Here is a 20,854-nt window from a genome sequence, read left to right on the forward strand (position 1 = left end):
ACATGCATTTTTTTTTTAATTTTAGCATCTCATGCTCCGTATAAATGGGATTACTGGCCCCATGATGATGTCAGAGCCGAGTGTCGTTTTGTGGGATTGACAAACCTTGGTGCCACGTGTTACCTGGCCTCCACCATCCAACAGCTCTACATGATCCCAGAGGCCAGACAAGCAGTCTTTACTGCAAAAGTGAGTTTAAAAACCTGACAGTCAGATCTTGATTGCATGAGTCATGCTTTTTGTGAAATGAGTCTATTTTAACAGTTTTAAAATGTCATTTATTGCAGTGATCAAACCTGACATTACAACATCATTACTTCAGTGTCACATGATCCTTCAGAAATCATTCTAATGTACTGATTTGCTGCTCAAGAAATATTTATTAAAAGTAACTTGTTGAATAAAATTATACATTTCATGTCTTGACATGAATACAGTAATACATTATAGATACATTACTATCGCTTTACCACAGTTGAAAACGGTTTTATTTGGTTGTTGGATTTGTGTATTATAGTAATATTTGTGTCTTTGTCTGTGTTTAGTATTCAGAGGACATTAAGCATAAAACCACATTACTGGAGCTGCAGAAGATGTTCACTTATTTAATGGTATGTGACTTTATCCCATGATGTAATGTCGTTTAATGACTGCTGATGTGATGTGATTTTAATGTAGCTCCTGTGTTCATGTGCAGGAGAGCGAGAGGAAAGCGTATAACCCTCGTCCCTTCTGTAAGACCTACACGATGGACAAACAGCCTCTGAACACAGGAGAACAGAAAGACATGACGGAGTTCTTCACAGACCTCATCACCAAGATCGAGGAGATGTCTCAGGACCTGGTATGACATCCATCTCTGTGTGTTTGAAAACAGCTCAGTGAAATAGTCACAGACACGTAATGCTTATGTGTTTGTCGTTTCAGAAAAACACTGTCAAAACACTGTTTGGAGGCGTCATCACCAACAATGTGGTTTCACTGGTAAGCTCAAGCCCTTTGAACCTGTAGCTCTTGTATGTAATGTGATCATGGATGGGTGTTTGATTAGATATGTGTGTGTGTGTGTGCAGGACTGTGATCACGTGAGTCAGACGGCGGAGGAGTTTTACACAGTCAGATGTCAGGTGGCTGATATGAAGAACATCTATGTGAGTGTTATTCATTTGCACACACACAAACGTACTCATCAGAAGGAAACGTAATGCTCTTTGTGTACAGGTCATTAACAGGAACAGAATTTAAAGGATTTACTAATAAATATTGTTTTTTCAGTAGCTGATTTTTAAAATGCTATGTGATGGTAGCTTTGCAACAGCAATAGATATTTGTAGTAGCTAATATTTAATGTGGTCCTATGAAATCAGTTTTATTTTTTTCAAAATTCCATTTTAATTTTTCTGGATTCTGTTTTTTTTTCTCCGTTTTAATTTTTAAAGTTTTAATTGTTTAATTAAATTTTATTAATCAAAAGCATATCTACTTAATTAAAATTATGAAACTTACAGTATTAAACAGCAATTTATTAAAAGCTTAACAAAAACTAAATTTTTATTTTTACCGAGTTCTGTTTTTCATTCATTTTCTAGATTCCATTTTAATGGTTTCATTAAACATTAATAATCCAAATATCTCTAATTAATAGATTTTATACAAAAATATTGTTGTTTTAGTTATTTTTTCCAGAAATACTTTGTGGTGTATTTACATTTTTTTCCTGCTTAATAAATTCAAAATTATTATTGTTGTGGGTTTTTTTGTTTGTTTGTTTGTTTTTACGGTTTTACTTTTTTTACTGATTGCTGTAATTTTTCCCCATGAAAAAGCATGATGAGGCCAAAAAAAAAATACAACATAACAAAATAATAAAAAAAAAAATGACAAAAAGAAAATAATGTTACATTACTCCTGTAATGTGAGATTATACCATTATGTCAGAAAATGTCTTAATCATTTAATACAAACACATTTGTCCCTTTTGCTCACCAAAGCTACATTTATTTGATCAAAAGTACACTAAATACAATATTTAGTATATTATAATATTAAATATTAATTAAATTTAAATGAACTGTTTTCTGTTTTAATATATTGTAAAATGTAATTTATTCCTGTGATCAAAGCTGAATTTTCAGCATCATTACTCCAGTCTTCAGTGTGACATGATCCTTCAGAAATCATTCTAATATGCTGATTTGCTGCTCAAGAAACATAAACTGTCAAGTAATGTGACAAGTTATCCTTTAAGTAACTAGTTAATGAGATAAAGCACACAAAAGTTGAACAAAAATACATCATGTGTGTCTGTCTATGTGTTGCAGGAGTCTTTGGACGAGGTGACCATTAAGGACACTCTGGAGGGTGATAACATGTACACCTGCTCTCAGTGTGGAAAGAAAGTCCGTGCTGAGAAACGGTACCGTTTGCTCTTTTTTTTTTTTTTTTTTTTTTTTTCCTCTCGAATCTGAAATCTTTCTGTTAAGGCGCTTGAATGTTTCACCCATGTCTTTCTGTCTCTCAGGGCTTGTTTTAAGAAGCTCCCGCGGATCTTGAGCTTTAACACCATGCGCTACACGTTCAACATGGTGACCATGATGAAGGAAAAAGTAAACACGCACTTTTCTTTCCCACTGCGGCTCGACATGACGCCGTACACCGAGGACTTCCTCATGGCCAAGGGAGACAGAAAAGAAGGTACAACCATTGTTCTGCTGAGAAAGTGTTTTAAAATTGCGTTTGTCTACTCTATTCAGCTAATCACAATCTCATTTGTAGGTTTCCGTGACGACAGTGAGGCAAAAGTGGCGGAGAGTTACGAGTATGACCTCATCGGTGTGACGGTGCACACGGGCACGGCGGACGGCGGCCATTATTACAGCTTCATCAGGGACATCATCAACCCACACGCGTACCGCAATAACAAATGGTGATTATTTACACTGCTTTTTACAGCTGCTGAATCATTTTAGACCAGAGTTTGCTTAGTGATAACTGACAATTATGTGCGTTTGATGTCATTTTGAAGTGATGATGCCATTTCCTGTTGCAGGTACCTGTTTAATGATGCAGAGGTGAAGCCGTTTGATTCAGCCCAGCTGGCCTCAGAGTGTTTTGGTGGAGAGATGACAGTAGGTTTTTTGAGATTTTTTTATTTATTTTTTTTCCCACCAGATCAAGTCATTTTATATGCTTTTATGATAAATTAATATAAATAATAAAGTCTAGATAATGTTGGTTTAATTCGGAAATGCTCTCGTCTCATTTCAGACAAAAACATACGACTCTGTCACAGACAAGTTCATGGATTTCTCCTTTGAGAAGGTAGGTTTTATGATAACAACAACAATAATAAAATAACAATAATAATAAATATGATTTGACAAATTAATGTTGATTATGATTAATATTATTATTATTTCATTTTAATTTATATATTAATTGTACTTACTATACTAATAGTTTTTGTACATTATTATTGTAGTTATTTTAAATTTATATTTTTTATTATTTATTATAGTAGTAATAATAGATTATTATTGTCATTACTACTATGTATATATTATTTTATTAGAAAGTAGTAATAAATATTATAACATTTTATTTTACATATTAATTTTAAGTATTATATAAATAGTATGACATTTTTATGTATTATTTTATATATGAATTATATGTTATTTTTATAGGCATTATAATTTTTATAGTAATAATTTATTATTATTATTATTATTATTATTATTGTATTTTTTTTGTATTTTATATATTAATTATAAGAATAATATTAAATAATACTAATACATTTTTATTGGTTTCCTATATTAATTATACATTGCTTTTAGATTAATAATAATTATAGTAATAAATAATAGCTTGTTATTACTATTATTTATTTTTTATCTTTATTATAATTGTTAAATTAATAATTGTTGTTGTTGTTGTTGTTGTTGTTGTTATTATTATTAATATTAATATTATTTCATTTTATTTTACATATTAACTAAAAAGTTAACGAAAAAGTATCACATTTTTATTTTATTAATTCTACATTATTTTTATATAAATTACAATTATTATAATAATAAATAATAGTTTGTTATTGATGTTATTATAATTTTTTATATTATAGTTATTAAAATAATAACCAATTTTTTTATTTCATTTTATTTTATATATTAATTCTACGAATTATATTAAGCTAAATACTTTTGTATCTATTATTTCATGTTAATTGTACATTGTTTATATTAATAATTATTATTTTTTAAATTATTATTATAGTAATAAATAATAATAAATTATTACTATTATTATTATTTATATATATTTTTAATGTTTATTAAATAATGAAAAAAAATATTTATTATTATTTAAATAACGTCTCATTCTCATTTTGAAATGCCCGGTAATGCTCTGTAAACGAAGTAATGTGTGATTTGTCTGTCTTTCAGACCCACAGTGCCTATATGCTGTTTTATAAGAGGGTGGAGGTGGAGGAGGAGAATGGGAAGGACTTCAACTTTGACATTTCTCCTGATCTTCTGGAGGTACAGCCCTCACTGTACATCAGCATCAGTCTGTACTGCACACTTCTGAGCATTTCACTGACAGCTCATCTCTCTCTGTCTCTCTCATAGTGGATCTGGCACGACAACATGCAGTTTCTCCAGGACAAGAACATCTTTGAACACACATACTTTGGGTAAGAGAACAGTCTAGAGCTATTTCACATTATAATGTATGGTGATATATAATAAGTCTGAACGTCTATATATGATGTTCTCTTCTTTCCTTTTTTTTTAAATGTAAAAATTATTTTATTTTGAAATATATTCATATTATCTGCCCTTTCATTTTTTTTCTGTTTTCTTTTTTGTTCTGTTGTTTTGTTATTTCTCTGTAGTTTCATGTGGCAGCTGTGCAGCAGTATTCCCAGCACTTTACCGGATCCTAAATCCGTGTCGCTCATGACGGCTAAGGTAGGTCCACATGAATTGTCAGAGCAGCACTACACCAACTCATGAAGCAGCATCTTTCAGATGAAACCGGTTGAGTTATTGTTCACAGAGTAATAGTGAGTTTCATAAATTGAGTCGTTTTCCTTTCTTTTTCTCACAGCTCAGCACATCGTTTGTTCTGGAGACATTCATCCACTCCAAAGAAAAGGTGAGATGGAGTTTACTTCTCTTCTGATGTTTTTGTATTGTTTGTCTTATTGTAGCCTAAAGAACAGGCCTGATCCTGTTTTCTCTAGTGCTTAATAGTTGTTTTTTGGTTCTTAAAAGTATTTTTTTTTTCTCTTAGCCCACAATGCTGCAGTGGATCGAGCTCTTGACCAAACAATTTAACAATAGCCAAGCTGCCTGCGAGGTAACACATACTTTACATCCATCTTCTTTTTTTCCAGCATCTTCTGCTCTGGAAAATCACTTCAGAGCTAAATTATATCATCAGTGTTAATGGGTAATGCTGTGTTTGTGATTCATGTCTATGTATTTTTGTGTGCGCAGTGGTTTTTGGATCAGATGGCAGATGATAACTGGTGGCCAATGCAGATTCTCATCAAGTGTCCCAATCAGATCGTACGTCAGGTGAGTGTTACATAAACACCTTTATTTAAATGTAACCTTAAATGAAGATGATGATTATTATTATTAACAGACAAACCCACACACTTTCCTTGAAGGAGAAGTCCACTTCCAGAATGATTTACAGGTAATTTACTCACCCCCTTGTCATCCAAGATGTTCATGTCTTTCTGTCATTTTTGAGGAAAACATTCCAGCATTTTTCTCCATATAGTGGACTTCAATGGTGCCCCGAGTTTGAACTTCCAAAATTCAGTTTAAATGCGGCTTCAAACGATCCCAAATGCTTTTGTAAACGATCCCAGCCGAGGAAGAAGGGTCTTATCTTATCTAAAAATAATACAATTTATATACTTTTTAATGTCAAACGCTTGTCGTGTCTAACTCCCATCTCATGTTCTCCCTTAACTTCAAAATCATCCTTAATCGCTGTTATACCTTTTTTGTAAAGAATGTTTCATGATCTTTGCATGTTCACATTGTAAAGACTGGGTCGGCACTTCTGCAGCGATGTAAGATGATGTTGAAATGATTTTTGATGTTGAGGGAGAAACACAGAGTTCAGGCAGAGCAAGACAAGACAAGCGTTTGAGATTAAGTAGTATTTAAATTGTATTTTTTTATGAAAATAACCAAACGTTTCACTAGATACAACCCGTATTACTCGGCTGGGATCGTTTAGAGCCCTTTGAAGCTGCATTTAAACTGCATTTTGGAAGTTCAAACTCAGGGCACCATAGAAGTCCATTGTATGGAGAAAAATGCTGAAATGTTTTCCTCAAAAAACATAATTTCTTTACGACTGAAGAAAGAAAGACATGAACATCTTGGATGACAAGGGGGTGAGTACATTATCTGTAAATTTGTGTGGACTTTTCCTTTAACCCTTTAAGACCTAAGGGGAGAATAGGTATTTTTCACACGTTTTGTTTATTTTACTGTAAAATTCTAACAGAATGTGCAATTTTCAAGTGCAAGATGTCAAGATTGTTTTTTTGTTTTTTGTTTTTTTTTCCAGAAAACAAATGGCTTTCAAAAAAAGTACAGTTATTGACCATTAGTGTTGTGTGGTGAATACATTTTCAAATTTTTATTTAGGAAAAAAAGAGCGAAATCTTGATCGAAATAATCCAAAACTTCATACTTGAATAATCAACTATATTGCATATATACAAGTGTGTTTGTGACACTGGGTTTTCATTCAAGAGACTTTTTGTTCATGTATGCACACGTATAAACATGCATGCACATAGATGCACACATACATTTACACGTTATAGAGATGCACACATCACATGTGAAAATGTCTCACTCAGCCTGCTCCGAAGTCTCATCAAAAATCATCCCAGTCATATTTTGTGCTGTTTACTTCTATTTCGCAATGTTTTTGTTTGTTTCGTTTATTATTTTACACAATCCAAATCTCTGTGCTCCATTCAAATTCTTCCTTCCCTCTCTCCCGGAAATCTGCCGACGGAGCGGAAGAAGTTAATGCAGTAAGCTATGGATTGCCGGAAAGCACATACTGTCTAATGTCAGAAGCAATTTGAATTTTGATAGTGCAAACGGTTGAAGAGTTATGGTAACATGAACGCAGCTTGGTTTAATCTATCAGTGCCAACACAGCCGGTTTAAAAGGGTTAACAGAAAACGTTTGCATTTTATTTGTCAAAGTTTGAAACAGATGAATGAATATGCTGCTGTGATTTTTTTTTTTTTTTTTTTTTTTCTAGATGTTTCAGAGGTTGTGTATTCACGTGATCCAGCGCCTCAGACCGGTCCACGCTCACCTGTACCTGCAGCCGGGCATGGAGGACGGGTGTGTGATTCATCCCTTTTTGTCATCCACAGGAGCCAGATAAGCCATATGCTGTTATACTGTCAATGAAACACAAATTCTTGTATGAAATTTCTCATTTCTGTTGTTCTTCTGCTCTGTCTGAAGATCTGATGATATGGACGGGCCGGTGGAGGACATCGGCAGCCGCTCGTGTGTGACGCGGTTCGTCAAGACGCTGCTGTCAATCATGGAACACGGAGTGAAGCCTCACAGCAAACATCTGACTGAATACTTTGCCTTTCTATATGAGTTTGCCAAAATGGGAGAAGAGGAGGTAATAACTATTTATTTATTTATTTGTTTAAAGGAGTAGTTCATTTCCAGAACAAAAATTGACCGATAATTCACTCACCGCTTTGTCATCCAAGATGTTTGTGTCTTTCTTTCTTTAGTCGTAAAGAAATTGTTTTTTGAGGAAAACATTTTGGGAATTATCTCCATATAGTGGTGCCTCCAAGCTTGAACTTCCGCAAATGTAGTTTAAATGCAGCTTCATATATCTCTAAAGCAGTGGTCTCAAACTCAATTCCTGGAGGGCCACAGCTCTGCACAGTTTAGCTCCAGCCAGCTCCAACCTACACCTGCTTAATAGTTTCTAGTGATCCTGAAGACCTTGATTAGTTGGATCAGGTGTGTTTGATTAGGGTTGGAGCAAAACTGTGCAGAGCTGTGGCCCTCCAGGAATTGAGTTTGAGACCAGTGCTCTAAAGGATCCCAGCCGAGGAAGAAGGGTCTTATCTAGCGAAACAATTGGTCATTTTCAAAATAAATTGACAATTTATATACTTTTTATCCTAAAATGCTCATTTCTGCGATAGTCTGTGTAATTCAGGGCAATACAGTTAGTGTATGTTGAAAAACTCCCATCTCAAAATCGTCCTGCATCATTTTTTTTTTATTGTAAAGGGAGTTTGATCATATTTGAATATTCACTACTTTGAATGTTCCTGTAAACACTGGGTCGGCACTTCTGCAGTGATATAGGACGATTTTAAAGTTGGAGGAGAAAACTAAATGGGAGTTTTTCAACATACCCTAACTGTCTTGAACCGGAAAAGTTCACGCAGAGCTAGACAAAGGGAGCGTTTGAGGTTAAAAAGTATATAAATTGTCAATTTGTTTAGAAAACGACCAATCGTTTTGCTAGGTAAGAGCCTTCTTCCTCAGCTGCGATTGTTTAGAGACATTTGAAGCTGCATTTAAACGACATTTTGGAAGTTCAAACTTGGGGGCACCATTGAAGTCCACTATATAGAGATAATTCCTGAAATGTTTTCTTCCAGAAACATAATTTCTTATCAACTGAAGAAAGAAAGACATGAACATCTTGGATGACAACAGTGATTTATTTTTTACCTGCTTTACATACTTGTTTTAACATGTGTATTATTTAATTTATGTATGTATTTATTTACTTATTTCACTTATTTACCTATTTTTTTATTTTATTTGTTTAATTTTATTTATTAAAAATTTGACAGTTTTTATTATAATTTTTTTTCCCCTCCTTTTTGTCTTCACAGAGTCAGTTCCTCTTGTCTTTGCAAGCCATTTCAATAATGGTGCATTTCTACATAGGCACTAAAGGACCTGAAAATGTGAGTGCTGTCTCATCAGTCTTGATCTTCTTTGATTCGGCCTTTTCCTGATCTCAGATCATAACGTCCATCTCTCTTTCTCAGCCTCAGGTGGAGGTGTTATCTGAGGAGGAGGAGGGTGAGGAGGACGAAGAGGAGGACATCCTCTCGTTGGCAGAGGAGAAGTACCGGCCGGCCGCTCTGGAGAAGATGATCGCACTCATAGCTCTGCTGGTGGAGCAGTCACGATCTGAGAGGTACGCACTGAAGTATTTGGTTTAATTTCACACAGCATATCGTATGTGACCCTGGACCACGAAACCAGTCTTAAGTAGCACAGGTATATTTGTAGCAATAGCCAGCGATATATTGTATGGGTCAAAATGATTGATTTTTCTTTCATGCCAAAAATCATTAGGATATCAGTGTTTCCCATTCATTAACTAGTCTCCTAAAATCCTGTGGGAAACACTGGGATATGAAGTAAAGATCATGTTCCATGAAGATATTTTTTAAATTTCCTACCATAAATAAAACTAATCAAAACTTAATTTTTGATTAGTAATATGCATTGCTAAGAACTTCATTTGGACAACTTTAATAGCAATTTTCTTAGTATTTTCATATAGTTGTATCTCAGCCAAATATTGTCCTATCATAACAAATGTACATCAGTGAACTCTGACCCTTACTTCATCTACAAATTATTTTAAAGAAAATAAAAACTGTTTTAGGGCTGTTAAAACTGTTGAAAGTAATTTCCGCAGCACCAAACAGAGTAGCATACTGATCATTTGTCTTTGTCTGTCTGCAGACACCTGACTCTGTCTCAGAGTGACATGGCCGCACTGACCGGAGGAAAAGGCTTCCCCTTCCTGTTCCAGCACATCAGAGACAGCATCAACATCAGACAAACCTGCAATCTCATATTCAGCCTCTGCAGATACAACAACCGCCTAGCCGAACACGTAAGACATGCACGCGATCTTTCCAGACATACCACATATATAAAGCTAATTATAACAGCTACATGTTCGTAACATACTTATTAGCCTTCAAACATTTGTTGAAGGTTTCTTCTGCTCACTGAATTTTCAGCATCATTACTCCTGTATTCTGTCTCACATGATCCTTCAGAAACCTTGGGCCTGTCTTTTTCCTTGACGAATTTTTAAGCATGCAAACAAATATATCAAACTATAACAACTTCTTATGGTTTGTGTTCTTGTGTTATTATAGATCGTGTCGATGCTATTCACCTCCATCGCTAAACTGACTCCAGAGGTAAGAACAACTCTCACTACTATTATTGTTTTGTTTAATTGTGAGACACACTAACATTTTTGTGTGTATCTGACAGGCGGCGAATCCGTTCTTCAAGCTGCTGACGATGCTGATGGAGTTCGCTGCTGGTCCTCCAGGAATGCCCTCGTTTGCATCCTACATCCTGCAGAGGATCTGGGAGGTACATCTGTCTACAGATAGTCCCATCACTCTTACAATTTCTCACTTCTCCACCTTAACGGTGCTTTACGTGATAGTTTTGTTTTTGTGGAGACCTTTATATGTTGAGGATCTGAGTGTGTGATCTCTGTCTGTCAGGTGATCGAGTATAACCCGTCTCAGTGTTTGGACTGGTTGGCCGTTCAGACTCCTCGTAATAAGCTGGCTCACAGCTGGGTCCTGCAGAACATGGAGAACTGGGTGGAGAGGTTTCTGCTGGCGCACAATTACCCACGTGTCCGAACATGTAAGAAAACACAACCTACACATCAGTACAAACACCCACCCACACACACACACACATATACACTGCTGTTTAAAAGTTCAGGGTAAATAATAAATAATGTATACTTTTATTCAGAAGTAATGCATTAAATTGATCAAAAGCGACAGTTATAAAGTCAAATAAATGCTTTTTGTACTTTCTATTAATAAAAGAATCCTTAAAAAAAAGTAACACAGTTTTCCACAAAAATGTGAAGTAGCACAACTGTTCTTAAAATTATGAATTATACATGTTTCTTGGGCAAATCAGCATATTAGAATGATTTCTGAAGGATCATGTGACACTGAAGACTGGAGTAATGATGCTGAAAATTCAGCTTTGCATCACAGAAATAAATTAATTTTTAAAATGTATTCATATAGAAAACAGATATTTTAAATTGTAATAATATTTCACAATATTTCTGTTTGTACTGTTTTTTTTTTTTTTTATTAAATACATGCAGCTTTGGTGAGAATAAGAGACTTATTTCAAAAACACTACAAAATCTTACCAACCCCAAGCCAGTGTTATTTTAGAATTATTGATGTACTATTATAGTTTTTTTTGTTAATATTTTAAATTAGATTTTTTAAAATACATTTTCTGTTTTAACTTCAGTTTTAAACTTTTTGTCATTTTGTTGTTTTTGACATTTAATTTTTTATATAGTTTTAAATTTGACTACATAATTTTAAAGTTTTTTTTTTTTTAGTTTACTTTAATACTTCAACTAAACCTAAACAGCTAGCTGAGTAAAATAGTAATTTTTATTTTAGTAAAATATTTGATCTATTATTGGATTTTTTTTTTTTTTTTTTTTTTTTTTTTTTTTTTTTTTTTTTAATGTTTATTTTAAGTAATTTTAAATGTTTTTTTATTTCTGGTTTTATTTTAGTTAACAATAATATGTATAACATGAAATATGTTCTAATTTGCATACATTTCTAGTACAAAAATCTCAACACCAGATGAATTTAAAATTCTTGTTTAATTTTTTTTTTTAATTAATTTGACATTAGAGTGAAATGTTTTCATTTTGTCACTCCATAATTAAGAAAATACTTAGAGCGGACAGAAAACAATACATAATAAAAAGTTGTGTATAATCAAGCAAATTATGTATGAACAGATCCCTCTGGAAGAACCTTCAGGATATAGACAGGGATAAAAATGTAAAGTTTGGTGTGTGTAAGTGTTGCTAAAGTGGTGATTCATGGCTCAGTGTAAGAGAAAAAGCTCATTTTGGGAAAACAGCCTTTAAAAATACGTATTTTAATTGAAGTAACATTTATGTGTCCAAACAAACATCCACAACATAGCTAGTCTTATTTCTGTAATAATAATTTATTTTTGCCTGGTAAAGTGTCAGATTGGACATTATTTTGTGACACATGGAATACATTTCTCTCTCAGCTGCTGCGTATCTGCTGGTGTCTCTCATCCCGAGCAACTCCTTCCGTCAGATGTTCCGCTCCACGCGCTCTCTTCACATCCCCACACGGGACCTTCCGCTGAGTCCCGACACCACTGTGGTTCTGCACCAGGTCTATAACCTGCTGCTGGGCTTGCTGGGCCGGGCCAAGCTCTACGTGGACGTGCCAGTGCACGGGACCACCAAACTGGTGCAGTACTTCAGCTTCATGACCTACTGCCTCATCTCCAAAACAGAGAAGCTCATGTTCTCCAGCTACTTCATGGACCTCTGGAATCTCTTCCAGGTATTTCACATGGGGATAAAAACATTTCTAGGTGCTCATATGATGCATATCTGAGCTCATATGTGTCATTCTTGATCTCACAGCCTAAGTTATCAGAGCCGGCCATCGCCACAAATCACAACAAGCAAGCGCTTCTGTCCTTCTGGTATAACGTCTGCGTGGACTGCAGCGAGAACGTGCGCCTCATCGTTCAAAACCCTGTAGTCACAAAAAACATCGCCTTCAACTACATCCTGGCCGATCACGACGATCAGGAGGTGGTGCTGTTCAACCGCGGGATGCTTCCGGCGTACTACGCCATCCTGCGCATGTGCTGTGAGCAGTCGCCCGCCTTCACCCGCCAGCTGGCGTCACACCAGAACATACAGTGGGCCTTCAAGAACCTCACGCCCCACGCCAGCCAGTACCCAGGGGTGAGTACAACACCTTAAGTAGTGTCTGAACCAGCTAATAAAGATGGGAATATCAAACATGTTTTTCTGCTCAAGAAATTTGTTTATTCTGCCATTCAGCTTAAGTTAAAGCTAATTTTTCTTTTTCCGCAGGCGGTGGAGGAGTTGTTCAACCTGATGCAGTTGTTTGTGGCTCAGAGGCCTGATATGAGAGAGGAAGAGTTGGAGGACGTGAAGCAGTTCAAGAAGACCACCATCAGCTGTTACCTGCGCTGTCTGGATGGACGTTCCTGCTGGACCACTCTCATCAGGTACACACACACACACTCCTTAAAATCTGCTTGAGTATTTTACAAGATGGAGACGTTTTCATTGATGCTAATATTTTGCTGTATACTCTCAGTGCCTTCCGTATACTGCTGGAGAATGATGAGGACAGACTGCTGGTGGTGTTTAACAGAGGACTCATCCTTATGACTGAGGTATACTTGCTCTCACTGATTGTTTTCATTCATCTTCGCATTTTAATAGACTGGCGTGTTGAATTGAATATTTTTGTGTCTGCAGTCCTTCAACACCCTGCACATGATGTACCATGAGGCAACTGCATGTCATGTGACCGGTGATCTGGTGGAGCTGCTGTCCATCTTCCTGTCTGTTTTAAAAGCAACGCGGCCCTACTTACAGCGCAAAGGTACTACATTACTCACAATGCATCATACAGTTCAACTAGAGTTATATGATTCCCCATTATGCACCTTAACTCCTGAGTTCTTATTACTCAATGCATTACAGAAGCACTCTGTTACCCATAACGCACCATATGCAATACAAAGTTACTCATTTACCCATAATATACCTGCACGTGCAGTGTAGGTACCCATTACCCGTAATCCACCTAAACTTGCAATACAAAACTTCTCATTACCCATAATACAATGTCATGTGCAGTACAAGTATTCAGTACCCATAATGCACCTTAACAAGCATTGCAACAGTACTCATTACCCACAATGCACCTTAACAAGCATTGAAACAGTACTCATTACCCACAATGCACCTTAACAAGCATTGCAACAGTACTCATTACTCACAATGCACCTTTGCAACAGTGGCGATTTCTTTAAGACTGCAAGGGAAGCTCAGCTTCCCCTATAATGTCACAAAATTAATGGTCAAATTATGTACTATTGTATTAACATTTTATTGACTAAAAATGCGTTAGAAAACGTTCATCTCAAAGACGAGTTCGTTCAGAATCAGTTAGATATAGCAGGTCGGCTGACTTGATTTTCTTCTCATACATTCCCGTAGCGTCACAGTGCATTTCCCCGTTGAAGCCCAGCGTCCATTGACTTCAATGGGGCTGCTTTGAACGTTTTTTTTCAGTGCTTTGAAACTAGACGGTCATTGGATAAACGCTGCGATTATGTCCCGCCCACGGACGCTCAGCGTCTCTGGGGGTGAATGAGGAGCAAATGAGGAGTGGGCTGGCCTGGACTCCGAGCTTCTGCGTGATGATTGGAGGGTCTGTCGAAAGATTGCATCTCCTTTTGACTGACAGCGATTTTGTACTATAAGGAATCGCTGAAGCTATTCGCGCTCAGTCCCATCGTGGATTTCTCAAGTTCAGTCGAAATAAAACTGCTGCAACCTATTTCTTTATATTTGCTTGGCGAAATTGCTTGATTTTCATCATACATTTCACACAATTATACACCACATTCCTTGTTTCACTTTTACAGAGTTTAATATTTTTTTTAGATCGTTCATTCATTCATTCATGTTAATATTTAATGTAGTAATCAGTATATATACTGTATATAGATTACTACATTAAATATTAACATGGAGGATGACTATAAATTAATATAAATATATATATATATATATATAGTAATCTTGAAAAATTTTAACATAACATAATGAAACCTTATATTTCTATTAAAATACTTTAGAAATAAATAAATAAATAAATCTCCATAATAACCTTATTTAAATTGCAAAATATTTATACTATATAGTAGCATCTGACTAAAAGAAAAAATACATCATATTTTGCATAATAAAACTAAAGCTTTTTTTTTTACGATTGTTTGCATTGTGACTTACTTATGACAATAAGGCACATTCTTGTGAATAAATAAATAGACAATTTTACGATGTAGGCCGAAAATGAGCTTCCCCTATTTGACAGACCAGTAGCCGCCACTGCTTTGCAAGTATTGCAAAAGTACTCCTTACCCACAATACGCCTTAAAGAGCATTGCAACAGTACTCATTACCCATAATGCAGCTTAACAAGTATTGCAGAAGTACTCCTTACCCACAATACACCTTAAAGAGCAATGCAACAGTACTCATTACCCACAATGCACCTTAACAAGCATTGCAACAGTACTCATTACTCACAATGCACCTTTGCAAGTATTGCAAAAGTACTCATTACCCACAATGCACCTTAACAAGCATCGCAACAGTACTCATTACCCACAATGCAGCTTAACAAGCATCCCAACAGTATTCATTACCCACAATGCACCTTAACAAGCATTGCAAAAGTACTCATTGCCCACAATGCACCTTTGAATCAAAATACCGAGTGTGAACCTAACAATGCATACAAGCATGCAAAAGTATTCATTACCCACAATGCACCTTAACAAGCCGATGCAAAAGTATTCATTACCCACAATGGGGCTTAACAAGCATTGCAAAAGTATCTCTGTTTTACCCACAATGCACCTTAACAAAGCAGCTCCAAAAGTATTCATTACCCACAGACATTGAGAACTCAGAATAACCACCGGTAGTTTATTTAACAAGCATTATACAAACAGTACCTGCAAAAGTAGTCACTCATTACCCACAATGCGTTTGTTTTAACTGGAGCAGTGCAGAAAGTACTCATTTGCAAGGACCCACGATGAAGCTACTGAGTTTTATGAAACGAGGATGAAACATTTGAGTTTGATGGGCGTCCTTATTTATTTACTTATTTACTCACGTGACTTATCAGGTTGTAGTTTCGTTCCTGCTCGACACTCAACTTATCGTGACTACATTGAAGATGGCGGCGGCCCGTCATTTTCTTGCAGGTACTGTTTGTATAAGTCTTCTTGTAAATAAACACCGGTGGTTATTCTGAGTTCTCAATGTCTCGTTTTAAATGCCAGGGCCCTTGGAAGTCTACCAATGAAGTGCATGTGCCTCGTAAATGGTGTAAAACAGTGATTTATTTACATTAGCCCGATGCCCCATTTACTCTCATCGACAACCTGTTGTTAGCATCGGCTAACTGACCCCAGATTTCGGACTGGAGTGGACAAGCCGAGATGAGATATGCAAGGTTAGTTCACACTCGGTATCATGATTCAATACACTTTAGGTCAATATCACACCGGACCTCTCCTTTAACAAGCATTGCAAAAGTATTCATTACCCACAATGCACCTTAACAAGCATCGCAAAAGTATTCATTACCCACAATGCACCTTAACAAGCATCGCAAAAGTACTCATTACCCACAATGCAGCTTAACAAGCATCGCAAAAGTACTCATTACCCACAATGCACCATAACGTGCATCGCAAAAGTATTCATTACCCACAATGCACCTTAACGAGCATCGCGAAAGTACTCATTACCCACAATGCACCTTAACGAGCATCGCGAAAGTACTCATTACCCACAATGCACCTTAACGAGCATTGCAAAAGTATTCATTACCCACAATGCACCTTAACAAGCATTGCAAAAGTACTCATTACCCACAATGCACCTTAACGAGCATTGCAAAAGTATTCATTACCCACAATGCACCTTAACGAGCAATGCAAAAGTATTCATTACCCACAGTGCACCTTAACAAGCATTGCAAAAGTACTCATTACCCACAATGCACCTTAACGAGCATTGCAAAAGTACTCATTACCCACAATGCACCTTAACGAGCATTGCAAAAGTATTCATTACCCACAATGCACCTTAACGAGCAATGCAAAAGTGCTTTTTACCCATAACGCTTCTAAAGAATCAATACTAAAGTACCTCATTTCCCAAAATGCATCTTATGAAATACAAAAAGTACTCGATTACCCATAATACACTTGTACATGCACTGTAATCTCAATCACTGCTCGTTTGTGTAGATGTGAAGCAGGCTCTGATCCAGTGGCAGGAGAGGATTGATTTTGCTCATAAGCTGCTGACACTGCTGAACTCTTACAGCCCCCCAGAGCTACGTAACGCCTGTCTGGGTGAGTCGCCACATCCTTAAAACTGGATTCGTAGCAAATGAATGGCAGTAGCAGATGAATGTGATCTGAACTTGCATGTTTGTCATTCTCAGATGTGCTGAAGGAGCTGGTGCTCTTGAGTCCTCATGACTTCCTGCACACACTCGTACCCTTCCTGCAGCACAACCACTGCACTTACCACCACAGCAACATCCCCAGTGAGTCCCACAGGAAACATCATACATACAGCACTGATCATCATTACGATCATCATGGTGTTTAACATTGTCTGTGTGTTTGCAGTGTCGTTTGGCCCATATCTGCCCTGTAGAGAGAATATCAAGCTGATGGGCGGAAAGAACAACATTCGTCCTCCCAGACCGGAGCTCAACATGTGCCTGTTGCCCTCCATGGTGGAGACCAGTAAGGTGTGTACGAGACCAATGCGTGAATCCTGTCGCACGCTGAGCTTCTGTTATTCACAGTGTGTTTTTGTGCTTCCTGTAGGGTAAGGATGAGGTGTATGACGGGATGTTGTTGGACTACTTCCTGTCGTATCATCAGTTCATTCACCTGCTCTGTCGAGTCGCCATCAACTGTGAGAAGTTCACAGAGACTCTGGTGAAACTCAGTAAGGATGTTTCACTCTTTAAAGCTGGGTTTGACTGTGTGTTTGTGCGTTTGTGCTGATGGTGTTTATTCACCTGTGTGCAGGTGTGTTGATAGCTTATGAAGGACTTCCTCTACACCTGGCTCTCTTTCCTAAATTATGGACAGAACTCGCTCAATCTCAGGTAAATCTTCTGTCATTTCACTCACACACACTCGCTGCAGCAGTCAGCCACTAGAGGTCATGCTTTACCACAGGTTAAGTTTGATGAGATGTGGAGTGCCTAAAACTGTAGAATAGTTTTGAATTATTTAAAATGTCATTAATTAATTCACTGTCAAAACTGTGGTAAAATTACTGTCATTTTATTTAAAACAATTGTAATAATAATAATAATAATAATTAAAATTTATTATCACTAATCATGCATATCTCTGAAGAATGTAATTTACAATATAATAATAATAATAATAAAAATTATTATTATTATTATTATCATCATCATCATCATCATCGCCATTATTATCAATCAGTTTAATACTGTAGTAGAATTGCTATGATGCATGGCTTTGAATTATTCTTTGAAATATAACTTATTATTTAAAAAAAAGATTTAAAAAAATGTTAGCATTAGTTAAGGGTCCAAAAAGAAAATACATATTTCTTGTACATTACAAATGATCATAATCACATTTTAAGCAATAATTATAAAATACAATGTTTTAAAAAAAAAAAAAAAAAAATAATAATAATAATAATAATAATAATAATTTTCTTTCTTTATTTATTTTATTGTAAATGTCCATAATCACATTTTTAGCAATAATTACTAAATGTTTGGTACATAATAATAATAATAATAATAATAATAATAATAATAATAATAATAATAATAATAGTAATAGAAATAATAATTTTATTTACTTATTTATTGTACATGTTACAAATGACTGTAATTACATTTTTATTCATTAATTATAGAAAACAATACAGCACATAATATTTATTCGTTTATTTATGTAGTTTATTTATTTGTTTAACATGTTACAAATGTCCGTAATGATATTTTAAGCAATAATTATAAAATACAATATTTTTGGTACGTAATAATAATAATAATAATAATAATAATAATAATAATAATAATAATAATAATAATACATATTTAATCATTTATTGTATGTTACAAATAACCATAATCACATTTTAAACAATAATTACAAAATACAATACTTTTGTCACATATAATAATAATAATAATAATAATACATAAATACATATTTAATAATTTGTTGTACATGTTACAAATGACCATAATCACATTTTAAGCAATAATTACAAAATACAATATTTATATAACATAACTATAACTTTTTATACTTTCTATTTACAAATAACTATACTCTTTAGACATATCAAAAATAATATTTTAAAACAATTATAATATAAAAAAAACATTATAATAATATAAACATTTTCAAGGTACACAAATGACCCTTTAAATAATCAGACACTAAAGATGGCCTTTAAACAGCATATATTTGAGAAACCTAGCAATAAAAACAAAGCGGTTACCTACAGTCAGAAATGAGAGTCAGTGTGTGTTTTCTGGTCTCTGTCAGTGTGCGATGGCTCAGTCGTGTGTGAAGCTGTTGTGTGAGGATCCGGCATTTGGAGAATACATGAAATGCATCCTGATGGACGAGAGAAACTTCCTCAACAACAACATCGCCTACTCCTTCCTCACCTGCTTCTTACATAAAGTAAGCACACACGTCTACTTGTCATGCAGATTTACTGTAATTATGGGTTAATCCTGTCTAGTTGAACACTGTTCTGGAGTGACTGTACGGCCTAAGGCCTAAAAGCTTCGTCTTTACTCTCCGACAATGAGATTCTCCTGCTACAAATGTGATTTCTGTATGCGTTTAGGTACAGGTGCAGGTGTTATCAGGCCAGAGCTGCTCAAATCTCGTCAACGTGTTGGTGACCAACCTACTGAACGAGTACCACAGCCTGCAGCCTGAGCTGACCAATCAGAGAGCAGAGATGAGCAAGACCAGCAGCCTCCTGAACGCAGTCAGTACAGCTCCTCCTCACGTCTCACCCGGCGCTCCAGCGCTCTTTATTCATCCCTCTCTCTCTCTGTCTGTGTTTCTGTTAAAGGATCTGCGCGCGCTGCTGCTGGTGCTGTCAGTTTACGCCCCTCAGCAGCTGGATCCCGCTTTAGGTCCGGCTCTACAGGAGCTGCTGTCCAAATGCAGACTGTGTCTGCAGCACCGCACCACATTAGAGATGGAGGCCAAGGAACGCAAAGTCAAAGGTGTCAATACACGCACAAGCACGCTTGTTTCACTGCCATGCATGGCTTAGAATATTAGAATTAAAATAATGCAATTATTAAAATGGTAGCAACAGCTACGGGTACATCATGGCTTTTAATTATTATTTTATTAAAAAAAAAAATTATATATATATATATATACATATATATACATATATACATATACATATATATATATATATATATATATATATATATATATATATATATATATATATATATATACATATATACATATATTTACATACATGATAATCTTACAACTTTCAAATTACCAAAGTTACTTCTTATTAATTTTACTTACTTAATATTAATTTTAATAATGTTTTTACATTTTAGTTTTTTTTAATATATATTAATTTTAAATTTATTAAATATTACAGGAACTTTTATGTATAGACAGCACTTTTTTTAAGGTTAAATACATATTTGAAATGTAAATTAACTAATAAAATAAGTAAAATATTAATACAACAATAAATAAAATTGTTAAATAAATAAACATATTTTGTCTATATTTATGTATTTTATTTATAAAATAAATAAATAATTGGTAAATAAAATAAAAAAATACATAAAATGTATTTATTTATTATTTATTTTATTTTTGTATAAAAATGGTAGCAACATCAAGGGATACAAAAAGGAAATATGTATTTCTTGTGCATCATGGCTTTGAATTATAATATTTATTTATTTAAATAAATAAATGTAAAGCAGTAGCAGCAGCTAGGGGTACAAAAAGGTTTTTTTTTTAAAATGCATATTTAAAATGTAAA

General features: G+C 35.0%; 1 protein-coding gene across 1 annotated transcript in view; it reads left to right on the forward strand.

Moving 5' to 3' along the window:
- usp34 (ubiquitin specific peptidase 34) overlaps nucleotides 1-20,854 on the forward strand; it is a 49,114-nt gene that overhangs the window by 26,448 nt on the left and 1,812 nt on the right. Inside the window, exons 40-76 of the mRNA XM_051107208.1 lie at nucleotides 26-189; nucleotides 546-611; nucleotides 698-844; nucleotides 928-984; nucleotides 1,074-1,151; nucleotides 2,322-2,416; nucleotides 2,522-2,694; nucleotides 2,776-2,926; nucleotides 3,050-3,128; nucleotides 3,268-3,321; nucleotides 4,449-4,544; nucleotides 4,635-4,699; nucleotides 4,901-4,976; nucleotides 5,116-5,163; nucleotides 5,302-5,367; nucleotides 5,508-5,588; nucleotides 7,319-7,404; nucleotides 7,531-7,699; nucleotides 8,949-9,023; nucleotides 9,108-9,259; nucleotides 9,817-9,970; nucleotides 10,242-10,286; nucleotides 10,363-10,467; nucleotides 10,605-10,752; nucleotides 12,187-12,491; nucleotides 12,575-12,904; nucleotides 13,037-13,194; nucleotides 13,287-13,365; nucleotides 13,451-13,577; nucleotides 17,035-17,142; nucleotides 17,235-17,339; nucleotides 17,425-17,549; nucleotides 17,629-17,752; nucleotides 17,836-17,915; nucleotides 19,354-19,494; nucleotides 19,664-19,810; nucleotides 19,898-20,054. Of these exons, the coding sequence (XP_050963165.1) occupies nucleotides 26-189; nucleotides 546-611; nucleotides 698-844; nucleotides 928-984; nucleotides 1,074-1,151; nucleotides 2,322-2,416; nucleotides 2,522-2,694; nucleotides 2,776-2,926; nucleotides 3,050-3,128; nucleotides 3,268-3,321; nucleotides 4,449-4,544; nucleotides 4,635-4,699; nucleotides 4,901-4,976; nucleotides 5,116-5,163; nucleotides 5,302-5,367; nucleotides 5,508-5,588; nucleotides 7,319-7,404; nucleotides 7,531-7,699; nucleotides 8,949-9,023; nucleotides 9,108-9,259; nucleotides 9,817-9,970; nucleotides 10,242-10,286; nucleotides 10,363-10,467; nucleotides 10,605-10,752; nucleotides 12,187-12,491; nucleotides 12,575-12,904; nucleotides 13,037-13,194; nucleotides 13,287-13,365; nucleotides 13,451-13,577; nucleotides 17,035-17,142; nucleotides 17,235-17,339; nucleotides 17,425-17,549; nucleotides 17,629-17,752; nucleotides 17,836-17,915; nucleotides 19,354-19,494; nucleotides 19,664-19,810; nucleotides 19,898-20,054 (4,416 nt within the window). The remainder of the gene's footprint in view (nucleotides 1-25; nucleotides 190-545; nucleotides 612-697; nucleotides 845-927; nucleotides 985-1,073; nucleotides 1,152-2,321; nucleotides 2,417-2,521; nucleotides 2,695-2,775; nucleotides 2,927-3,049; nucleotides 3,129-3,267; nucleotides 3,322-4,448; nucleotides 4,545-4,634; nucleotides 4,700-4,900; nucleotides 4,977-5,115; nucleotides 5,164-5,301; nucleotides 5,368-5,507; nucleotides 5,589-7,318; nucleotides 7,405-7,530; nucleotides 7,700-8,948; nucleotides 9,024-9,107; nucleotides 9,260-9,816; nucleotides 9,971-10,241; nucleotides 10,287-10,362; nucleotides 10,468-10,604; nucleotides 10,753-12,186; nucleotides 12,492-12,574; nucleotides 12,905-13,036; nucleotides 13,195-13,286; nucleotides 13,366-13,450; nucleotides 13,578-17,034; nucleotides 17,143-17,234; nucleotides 17,340-17,424; nucleotides 17,550-17,628; nucleotides 17,753-17,835; nucleotides 17,916-19,353; nucleotides 19,495-19,663; nucleotides 19,811-19,897; nucleotides 20,055-20,854) is intronic.

Source organism: Labeo rohita, chromosome 1 (assembly GCF_022985175.1).
Source record: "Labeo rohita strain BAU-BD-2019 chromosome 1, IGBB_LRoh.1.0, whole genome shotgun sequence".
Classification (NCBI taxonomy): Eukaryota; Metazoa; Chordata; class Actinopteri; order Cypriniformes; family Cyprinidae; genus Labeo; species Labeo rohita.